At 36.1% G+C, this 12,175-nt stretch overlaps 1 protein-coding gene across 12 annotated transcripts in view; it reads right to left on the bottom strand.

The window, feature by feature from the left end:
* PTPRK (protein tyrosine phosphatase receptor type K) overlaps positions 1-12,175 on the bottom strand; it is a 557,136-nt gene that overhangs the window by 265,591 nt on the left and 279,370 nt on the right. For all 12 annotated transcript variants that reach the window (XM_045499524.1, XM_045499525.1, XM_045499522.1 and 9 more), the window contains exon 5: positions 11,223-11,338. In XM_045499524.1, the coding sequence (XP_045355480.1) occupies positions 11,223-11,338 (116 nt within the window). The remainder of the gene's footprint in view (positions 1-11,222; positions 11,339-12,175) is intronic.

A 12,175-nucleotide genomic window follows, 5' to 3' on the forward strand; every position in this document is an offset into this window, starting at 1 on the left:
AGGGGAAAAAAACTACGAAAATAATATTTAAAAGCACCTTCTGGGGGCGCCTGGGTGGCGCAGTCGGTTAAGCTTCCGACTTCAGCCAGGTCACGATCTCGCTGTCTGGGAGTTCGAGCCCCGCGTCAGGCTCTGGGCTGATGGCTCAGAGCCTGGAGCCTGTTTCCGATTCTGTGTCTCCCTCTCTCTCTGCCCCTCCCCCGTTCATGCTCTGTCTCTCTCTGTCCCAGAAATAAATAAACGTTGAAAAAAAAAAATTAAAAAAATAAAAAAATAAAAAAATAAAAGCACCTTCTGAAAATTAAAAGAAAAATGTTTTTAAAATATACAATGGAAAAACACACCACCTACTTGAGAATAGTAACTCAGAATGACTCACAGTGATATGTATTCTGATCAAATTAGAATCTTTAAAAAAATAGGAAAAAGAATCCTTTGAATATCTAGAAAAAGCAGATAGATGATTTATAAGGAAACATAAATTATCAGACTCTGATAGCAAGGCTTTATGCCTGAACAAAATGAAGTAACATATTAAAGTTACTCAAGGAAAGAAAATGTGAACAAAGAATTTCATATCCTGCAAAACTGACTTAAAAATCAGGGGCATAAAACAAACAAACAAACAAAACAAAACAAAACACAAATCAAGGGCACATATAAAATATGATCAATATCCAAGGACTGAAGGAATATTAATTCCATGACCTATTCTTGAGGAACCTACTAGAAAATGACTTTCAAACAACCAAAGTTACCGGGAAGACATGACATATAGACTGATGGTGATTAAAAACATAGTTACCTGTAGAACTAAGTTAATAAGGGCTATATGAGACAGTATAGCATGCACTTATATGCTAACAACAGAGATATAATACAAGTATTCAAAATGCCATCAGATTTTATAAAATGAGTAACTGTGGAATATTTTATTCTCTTTTCCCCTGTGTCATTGAGAACAGAGAATATTCGCATGGAAAAAAGAAGCTGTAACTGACAAATTGTAATAGAGACAACATTAAGTGAAAATCTTTAGGCTTAAATTTGAAATATCCAAGAGACTCATAGGTATGTTATCTTTAAATACATATCTTCCCTTAGTTCTCTTCACTTAAAAGGTCTAACAAAATGAGTATCCTTGCACATCCACATCATGGTCCTGAAATTCAATTTCTCATTAAACCAAACCAGGGCACTAAGTCTAGAGAAGAAAATGTACAAGATCACAGTGGACCATCTCATAATATCAGACAGCAGGAAGCTCCTAAAAATTGCTGAGTCATATCAGAAGGACTCTGGAGCCAACTTGAAGAGGTTCTCACTGGCCAAAGATGAGATACTTTGGGTCTTAATACTAATAATAATAGTAATAATTACAATGAACTGAAATCAAATAGGTAAAACCATGAATTCATAATAACAACAATAACAAGAACAACAATAAAAAACAGAAGAATCTGTCACCAGAGAATGATAAGGAATCAATTCATTATATTGAAAACCAATAACTAAAGCAAAGATTTGAGCATTTATCCTCCTTTTCCTTAATGAACTATGTCACTGGGAAGCAAAAGGTAGAGGAGAAGGATCTCATCATTAAACTAATACAAAATAAATAATAGAATCAGAAGATCAGAATTTATAGCCTCTAGGAATGAATATAGGCATTAAGCACAGATGGCTATGAAGAGAGAGAGAGACAGAGAGAGAGAGAGAGATTTTGTACCTCCTATAATCATATGAAGCACAACCTCTACTGTTGCCAAAGAATCAAACTTGACTCTGGATCTGGCTGCCAATTTACAAAGAAATTCAGAAGAACATGTTGAACTAAGGAGGACATTTCTGTGCAATCAGTAAAATGCAGACTGAGAAACTACAAGTCAAATGGCCTGGGTGCCTCAATAGACAAAATGTGAAGAAAAGGGACAGAGGACAAAACCACAGATTAAAAGAGACTTTAAAAAACTTACTTTAAAAATTAGATGAGACTAATCTAGTGTCTAAGAATGTATACAGAATGTATACAGAATACTAATACAGAATACTAGCCTAAGAATGTATACAGAAGTGAAAAAAAAAACACTACGAAGAAACCTATGAGGGCTAAAAGCAATGAAAACCATTACTTGTAGAAGTGACGGCTGGCTCAGCTGTGGCTGGGATTGAGCCTTTGTAAAGAACCCCTAGAATGGATAGCAAAGTCCCTTTCTTATCCTTTGTGGTGTGTACCTTATAAAAATTCATTCAGTCATAGTTTTTGTTTTTGTACAGTTTCTATGTTTTGTGTTACAATAAAATGACTTTTTAAATATTAAGTCTTTATATCAGATACTTTTCATAAAGAAGAAGCCCAGCCTGCTACCAGAGCTTTCGTGTTGTAATACTGATCACAAGAAGTCAATGGAAAGTTGTAAAGTGCTTGATGTGACACACTTAGAAAATACTCTGAAAGGGCAGCTCTAAGAACAACAGAAGAGTATATTATTCTTGCGCAGAAAAAGCAGTAAATTGTTATTTATAGGTATCGATAAGAAGAAATCCTTGAGCTTCTATGACTGTCGGGCTTTTACAGTCATGCTCCAGGGATAGATAAGAAAGATAGAGTACATTCCACACATTATTCATTTTTAATCAATTATGTAATCTGTAGACAAAAAACTCAAGAGTTTATAAATTATTGAGGAAGGAAAAGAGTGCACCATATCTTCAAGGGATTGAACTCTTTATGGTAAGAAGCCACAAAGCCAACCAAAATGACCTCATGGATATTTAATAATCCTCCAAATTACATATGATTAAATGTTCTGAGCTCATCATTTACATACACACACACACAAAATGCCAAAGATAAAAGATAAACATTATACTCCATGATACATGGTCATTGATTTCACTTCAAGACCAATAGCCATAATTCTTTGTATAAAGCCATGAAGTAAGAATATGATGCCCTGAACTCAAACCAATGTGCTGAAGAAAAGCAGACTGCCCAGAGTGATAGCTTAGCTACCAAATGGTCCGTAATCTCTCTTTTTTTTTTAAGTTATTTTTTTTATATTTATTTATTTTTGAGACAGAGAGAGACAGAGCATGAATGGGGGAGGGTCAGAGAGAGAGGGAGACACAGAATCCGAAGCAGGCTCCAGGCCCTGAGCTGTCAGCACAGAGCCCGACGCGGGGCTCAAACTCACGGACCGTGAGATCATGACCTGAGCCGAAGTCGGACGCTTAACCGAATGAGCCACCCAGGCGCCCCTTGGTCCGTAGTCTCTTAAGTAGAATAGAAATAATTGTAAATGAGCATATATACAGGAGAAACAAAAAGGCACTACTGCTTAAATTAAGAATAAAAGGAGACAATTAGAATTAAATAGGAGGCTAGTGTTTATCAGTTTCTAAAAAATAGAGGGAAGCACAACAGACATGGTTAACACTCCTCTCAGACACTACTCCTGCTCTGTTTGCCATAAGGTACAGAAGAAGCCAAGGCTGAAAACACCAACAGCCTTCCGTGGATCCCAGGACCACCCAGAGGTTTAATTTGGTGGCAAGCTTCAAACTGTCTTCACAAACTTTAATTAAAGCTAAAGAGAGCCAAAAGGAATGGGAATGTCTCCTCACCTTTCACTCCTATCTAGGATAACTTATATGCAGTTATGAAGGTAGAAAGAAAAACAATAAACAAATGGGTCTAAGAGACAAATCAGTTCCAAAACAGAAAATGTGGAAACAAACTCACTGGCTTTAAAAAATAAACTTTTGAGGAAATTTAGAAAGCTGTCTCGATCATTTCACTCACATCCTCCCTAATTCTGTCACCTGGCATGATTCAAAACTACTGTCTTCTTTCATCTGTCCCTCTCCTCTACTAACATGTATTCCAACTGCACTGGCATCCTATCTGGGCTCTCAAGACTTCATATCTGCACTGCTAACAGTGACTTCTTTCTGGCTTATGTTTTCATCATGGCCTAGTCCAACCCTGACAAAAACTATATTTACTTCCGCTTCTCATTGCGAACTTTCCACTTCAATAAGATCCTTCTCCTGATGTTGCTATCCCATCCCACACACACACCCTAATCTGCAGTGATAACCATGCCCACTCAGACTTTGCTATTCAAGTCTTATATGCCCTTCAAAGACTCCATCAAATCTCTCTTAATGATTTCACCAAACATTTCAGTCTACGTAGTTCTCGCTCAACTCTGAAATAGTATCATGCATTGATTCTATACAGTCTTTTCTTCCTCAGTTTCAAAGACATTTCTCTGGGCTGAAAGGATCTTAAAAAGTATTCAGCTTCATGCTTAAACATCCTCTAGAGCTCTAGCAAGTGCTTATCCAGATTATGCTTGGATACTTCCACTAATTGTAGTTTTACTACCTCCTGGAATAGCTCATTCTAGGTTTCAACAGCCCTACAATTACAAAGTTCTCCCTTATAATCAGCTTATATCTCTCACCATATAACTTCAAACTGTTAGTTAGCATTGTACTTTAGTACCTATACAGAACCAATTAAATCCCTCTTGAATAGTCCCAATAATCTAAGACTTTAAGAAGTTTGTTTCTCCAGTCTCCCATGACTCTCAAGATATATTTATACCATGTCCCTTCAGCCATTCTGATATCGTTTCTTCAACTTTATTCACTGTCCTACTAATTATATACTGCCTTTTGTTATTCTAATATTTTAGATATGTGCCAGCCCTCTTAAGGCCAATGACCAGACAATGTCAGGACTTCCATCAAGTCCAGAGAGTAGGGCAATTTTCACTATACCTCATCCCTTTTATTTATTTTTCTTTTTTTTCCCACAGTACTCAGTGTAAGCTAGTCACAAATTACATGTTTAGTCAATTAGGCTTTGAAATATTCCTCTCAAATTATTTTTCAATGAATTGCCCACCGTAAATTCCATCTTTCTAGGCACGGATCAGTTCCTTCCAAGAATTTTCCTTCATTATAATAAATGCAAAATTATCAGACTTTTTTTCTCAAAAAGAAATAGTATCAGGGGTAGTAAAATCTCTTGTGGAGGTCAAATATGCTACAAATATCCAGGCATAGGCATGGAAAAATACCACAGCATGGAGGCATCAGAGGGAGCCTTGTGAACAATGACTGTGTGGCTGTGAAATTGTGTAGTGATATGTTTCACGAGCTAAAATTTCCATACTTTCAAATTAAGTCATGTTTTAAAAAATCATGCTTCTGATTTCCATTGCTTGTGTGATGATATTCACATGCAGTATAGGAATAAGACCATGACATTTCCCTGGCTAGACAAAACACTATGTGTCCAGAAGTTTTAGACCAACCATTTTCCTTGATCCTCAGCTGACAACAATTGGTACTACAAGAGGTCAGCCTCTCTCTGGTTGGTTTTTTTTTAGAACAATTTGCATCTCATTTTACTAATTTTACTCTCCAATTATTACTCTCAATCCATTGCTTGAATTATCTATTGCTCCATAAGGAATGACATTTCCTTTGGCTGAGAAACTAGCTGTATCCTACTACATTAGTGCCGATGAACCTCACCAAGTGCAAAGTGATGGCTGACTTGCCTGCTTTGGCAGGCCCACTGAGGAGGCACAGTGCCAGCACCTGCGGCAACTAGTGACAGATTGGCCCAATTGCCACAGCTTTGATGGCAATCTGCATAGGATTATCAGTCATACATCAAACAGCCTCTCATTTCAATTCACCAAAACAAATGGTGTCACCAAATCTACCCACACAATTCTCCACTTTCAGTAACTCCACTGTTGAATTTCTCTGTCCAATCCAATGAAGCATGCCCGCCAAGCTCTGTAATGATGGATGGAGTCATTAGCATTTTAGTTTCTACATTGAACCTGAGGCCAAAGCATATGGTCAGACAGATGTTCCAGCAGTGGGCTCTATTTGATTTGCCATGTAGGTGTCCACTTACACTGGACCTTCAGAGAAGAATACTAAGTCATAAGTTACAGTCCAACCCTGTTTCCAATTCTTTTACATCCTCAGAATTTATAACATGTTCTGAAGACAGAATACTCAGAACATGCTTTATTCTATATTTCAGCATAGATTAATGATTAAAAATTACCCCCGAACCTAATCAAATAACTTCAAATGGACAAGATGGACAAAAATCCAGGTTAATGTTCGCAGGCTATTGCCACCTATGGCTTGATTAGTACTGCCAGGACTGAGGTTATGTGATAAGATGTATCACATACTTTTCCTCATTCATGGTTTATTGAGGTAAACTGTATATTCAGAGAATTGGATGGTTCTTAACATCTAACAAATGTATATGTACCCAAAGACCCAACACGTCAATAAACATATATGAAATTAATATTACCCCCCAGCCACATCCAGTCTATCCTCATCCCCCACAGTCAAATACTCTTCTGATTTCTATCACCATAAATTAGTTGTGTTTCTTCTGGTGCTTAATATAAATGTAATCACACAGTTTGCACTCTCTTCTGTCTGTCCCCTTTCTGAAAACATAATATTGCTGAGATTTATCCATATGGGTACATGTATCAGTACCTCATTCTTTGTTATTGCTCAGTGGCATTCCATTGCTTGAATGAACCACACAGTGTTTACCCGTTCTCCTGTTAATGGGCATTGGGGTTCTTTACTGTTCTTGGTTATTATGAATAAAGCTGTTATAAACATTCTTTTACAGGTCAGTTTGTGAACACATGCCTTTATATCTCTTGTGTAAATACTTAGGAGTGGAACTGTTGTGTCATAGTCACTTTTTGCCACCGTTACTTTATTATTCATATCAGTAAGCACTGCAATAAAAGGGCAAGACTAAAACTTTTAACCTACAAAAATGTAGGTTAATTTCTCTCTTTCCTGTAAGTATCTGACACTTCTCAAAAGCATAACCAGTTGTTTTTACTATTTTATTTCAGTATAAAATTGTCCATTAAAATTTCATTAGTGATCTTATTTCCTATAACCTATGTTTTCCCATAAGCCTTAAGTTATGATCCACAAATTCTCTACCACTAGGGGTTCCTTGAAAACAAAAAATAGCATAGTTCTAAAACTTGTTGGAAGCACTGAAAAACATCTGTTCAAGTGGGGAAAAATTGCAAATCGTAACCTGACAACAAATGTTGTGCTTGTATCTAGAATGCATGCTACTTCATTGAGTTTTACGATCAAAAAGGAATTTGGAAATTCTCTACAAGCGACTAAAGTCTTAGTACTCTAAGTCCCTTTTCCAACATAAATGAACTTCGTAACACACTATTTTAAGCTATGGCCCAGAAAAGCTCATAATTTTACCATACCAGTAGCCTGGTGACACTAAATAGACTTCTAAAAACAATCATCCATATTGTTCTATGCGTCGGTAGTTCACTGAGCTTGTACAAGGAGGTTAATTTGGGTATTTTGTCATTGTTTTCTAAATGTCTAGAGTAAATGACCTAATTCTAAGACCCTGTAATTATACAATCTGAGATCTTACAGAAAAGAACACTCCCTAAAGATACATCCAGAACCACTATGATATACCTTATGAATTATCCTACATTAGCTCAGGTAACTCAGATGCTTGCTTTTCGTGCTCTGTTTTTTTAATTTACCTAATTTGTGTGTCATTTTAAACAATAAAAATGATTGACATATCAATTGTAAGCTAAAGACAATAAACAAGTGAGAGATTTATTTTTTAATGTATTTCCACACATAAATTATTTTAAATGTCAAACACTATCTATCAGGTTATTATGGTTAAAGCAGTGTTTTGTTTTTCCTTTAAGATAGAAAGTTGGCTGCTTTTCTTTGTTTGGGTTTTTTTGTTTTTGTTTTTGTTTTTTACCCCATACTTAAACATTTAACAAGTGAAGCTTAATACTGTATAATGTAAGTGATTTGGAAAACATAAAGGGTCAATTGCCATTTTTTAATTACACCTACATCGCAAGCGTAACAGCTACTCAATTATTCCATTACTTTTGTGACAGGATGCAATGACTTTTCATCTGGAGTTGCTTTCAATTGGGTCTCAGTACTGTCAGCAGATAGGTTAAGCAGTTGTTCTCATAATGATACTTAATTTTAAGGGACCATTTTTACCCATACACAACTAATAAACAATTTCACATTCTTCCATCAAACAAAAAAGGTAATGAAGGCTATGTCTTAGGCCATCAAAAAAAAAAAAATGTAAAGACCTAGTTTAGCATTTTATAGCTGGAAGGGATCTTAGTTTCTATCCACATCTCCTTTTATAATTAAGGAACTTGAAGTCCAGAATAATTCAATGAATTCTCTACGCCCATACAATTAACTGGGTTGGAAGGGCTAAAGGGTTCGAATTAAGGTTCAAATTAAGAGTTGGGCCTCCTGATTTCTCGAAGTTGTTCTGCATCAAGCAAACATGACTTGACATTTATTTGTATGGGTTGGCTTGCAGATTCCTTATGGAATCAAGATTCTTTCTGCTTTATTATATTTCTACTACTTGAAGCAAACGAAATTTTTTAAAGTTACTGGCCACATTCACCATATATTTATATACAATAACTAGTCTAGTTTGTTTGAAAACATCCCTCGACTAAGGAGTTGATAGTTTCAATGTTTCTTAAACATGAAGAATGATTTACAACAATAACTTAAGGTAATTTAAGTGGTGTTACTGAAAAAGTAGAAAAGCTTTTTAAGAGAATAAAATAAATATGTACACCGCTGAGGAATTGGGTAATCTCAATAAGAGAAATGCAAAAATTCACCTTAGGACATGTAAAGAGAAGTGGAGAAAAGTAGAATAGAGGTCTCACAGAATATTTTTATCTCACGTCTTTCTTTATAAAATGGCAGAGGGAATATTTTTAAAAACTGTAATGAAATGGGCCAATCCAGAAAGTAGGAAACAAACAATAAACGAGCAGTATTTTGACTGCAACCCACTCAGACCAGCAGAGCCAGAATGTCTTTGTTGCCACAAGGCAGCTGGTGTCTGAGCACACAAAACCCTTTTATTTCAATGTCACAATAAATCCTGGGGCATAAAACCAGGGGCAGACTGCAGAGTTTGGTTCTCCAAGACAAGACAACATGGATCACAACTAAAGTCAAATGCCAACTAATGTTCCCACCGAAATGGAAAAAATAAATAAATGAATAACAAATTGATTAGAAAAAATGTCTAAGAACATTTTTTAAATTAATTGTTTAGGCTGAGAGAAAGAGGGATTCTGACTTGATGTTCAGCTGACAAAACAGACTGCACATTATACAATACCCTCTCCAGAAAGAATGATCTCATAATTCAGAATCTATAGGGGAAATCAGCATAATCACAGAAAAAAAAAAAGTAGGGGCATCATTTCCTTTCCACATATTCAGGATGACAGGCTGATACCAGCAAATCACGTGAATTATAAAAGTAGTAATCATTAGATTTATATGAGTACATCTGTTTAACATCCAAGTGCGTATGAGAATTTGACGAAATAACAAATTTGTAACATCTAGCACAGTTTTAGGCCTTATACCAGATATGATTTCAATATTCATTTATTATAATCATGACCCCAACCTCCGGCAACTTAATGATTATTCTCAATACTAATTTTACCTCTCTGAGAATATGGTAAGTATGATAAAATAAGTGCTGATATCTATGTTCAAGTCATTCTCAGGAATTTAAAATTCTGACTATTTAAGCCCCTTCCTTCATTCTGATGCAAACAGAACAAGAAATAATAATACAAGGGCTCAGAGGATATTATTACTTATATTTCTAGCTTCAAATATTTAACTCAACAGTCATCTTTCCTACAGGACCAGGCTCCTGACTTTAGAGCTGCTCTTAGCCCTTACCCACCTCCCCCCACCGCCTCCCCTCACTCCATCACTGCTGTAGGATTGGTAGATATTCTCTGAAGGCAAGTCCCATTCCTTACTCTATTGTTTTCTCTCTGATTTTTTCAAAGCTCTTTGTATGTACCATTTACATTTCTCCAACATTATGCCAAATTGTAATTCATTAAATATTTACTGAGGATTTAATGTATGCAAAGCAAACGTCTTGACCTCAGTTCTGTGATTAACCCTTACACACAAAAGTTCTGGAAAAATTTAATTGACTCTTTTCCAATTCACATTTCCAGAAGTTTCCCAAAGTTTAGTTAAAATATTTTAAAGAAATTTATCAGAATATGACCGTTTCTACTTAAGTACTATGCTCTTGTATGTTAATTTCTCAAAATATTAAATGAGGAAATTTTCATTTTTTTTCCTACTTTGAATGGATTTAGAAAAAATTGTTTTTACAAGTTATACATAACATTAGAGAAACATTACTTTTCACTAGAAACAAACCCAAATACTTATTAAGGATATACTGTTACATGTTTATTCATATTCCAATAATGGAAATATCTGAAATGAGTCTGCAATCAATTAAATCAAACCTGATGTGGTCTGAAGAGTTTGGATTTGGAGGAGATGTCTTCAGTGCATAAAGGTAATTTTATTAAAGCACGGGGATAGGAACCCTGGGCAGAAAGAGCTTCACTGGGGTTGTGACAGGTGACTGATTATATACATTCAGGTTGGAAGGGGGTTAGGGATAGAGAGTCTCTAAGGTATCTTGGAAACAAGGTTTCCAGGACCTTGAGGGGGCTAACTATTGTTAGCTATCCTTAGGAATGGTTCATTTACTACTGTCTAGTAAACCCTCAGCCATGAGACCCTTTAGATGTATATCAGTGGGCCATAAGCTTGGAGTATGATTGCCAATATATATCTTGGGGGGTAGAGATGAAGGAAGCTTCCAAAGGAATTTTTATATGTTAAAGTAGACTTACAGGATCCTGGGGGGTTGGGCTGAGATTGCCTTTTGCCTTTAGCAAAGTATCAACATGGAGGTAGCTGGGACTCTCAGAGAAATGCCACTCTGCCTGTCTCAAGGACTCATAAATGGGACGTAAGTTGTAAGGATATTTAATTTCTTTTTCTGCCTTTGTTTCCCACAACAAAAGATGAACAAGAGAACTTGTTTCTTTCTCTCTCCCATTCTCTCTCTCTCTTTCTCTCTCCCTCTGTCACACACACACACACACACACACACACACACACACAGACACACATACACACACACACGAATGACACCACAGGCAGTATATTTGTGATGTTTTAAAAATCAAGTGTACCCTGTAGCTCAACTGCCAACTTGGCCTTACCTGCAGCCATAACTTGTTATGCACAGCATCTCTCCCTGTAGCAATACACTGAAATGTAGCGTTCTGCCCTGCATTGACCTCCACGTCCCCCAGACGGAGGAAATGAGGAGATTTATCTGTGAAGGCAGAAAAAATTTTTACTGTTTTCACATGAAGAAAACGTGCCATGTTACTTTTTCCCAAGAGAATAATGTGGTTAACACTTTTAACCTTTGGCCAAAACTAATATCGTATGGAAGAAAATTGAGTTTTCTTTGTGCTTATGTACACAATCCTTCCCACAATTCTCTTTTTTTTTCCCCTCCATAGCCCTATTACTTATTGCCCATAATTGCAGGAGCACTGTTGTATACAGCGAGAGCACTCAACAATTACTGCTGAAGGTCGGTCATAGCGTGTTACATATGGGTGATAATAAAACAGTTACAAGTCAAAGAAAGCAAAAGAGATCAAATAGGCATAAGCCAGAGCATAACGGAAAAGTATAATGAAAACATACAGTGATATCTAACATACTGATGAAGACGTGGCCACTGAACTATTAATTTACAATTAAGCAGTTAGATCTCTCTCTTTTTATTTATTTTTTTTCACTTCAAAAGCTATGATTCTCTAGTACTTCAAAGACCAAGGAAATATTTTTGTTTCTCTCAAATAGATCAGCACAACTGTTGCTAAATCCACTTCCTATCCATTCAGAGTTATAAGAAAGTTACCCAAAGACATAGCAGACCAACAAAAAGTGGTAACTTTAGTCAAAACCTACGTGAGTTATATGACTGTCAAATTAGTGTTCTCTATGATTACCTTTTAGAAATGAAGCTTATTCATGTTTTCCACTGAAAGTAAATATACACAGGAAAAGCTAAGACACGGTGACTAAAAGCAAGTTCCTAGAGGCCCAAAGCACAATAAAACTGTTGTTGTCAATTTATATTTCTACTTGTTTACTC

This window comes from Leopardus geoffroyi, chromosome B2 (genome assembly GCF_018350155.1).
Source record: "Leopardus geoffroyi isolate Oge1 chromosome B2, O.geoffroyi_Oge1_pat1.0, whole genome shotgun sequence".
NCBI lineage: Eukaryota > Metazoa > Chordata > Mammalia > Carnivora > Felidae > Leopardus > Leopardus geoffroyi.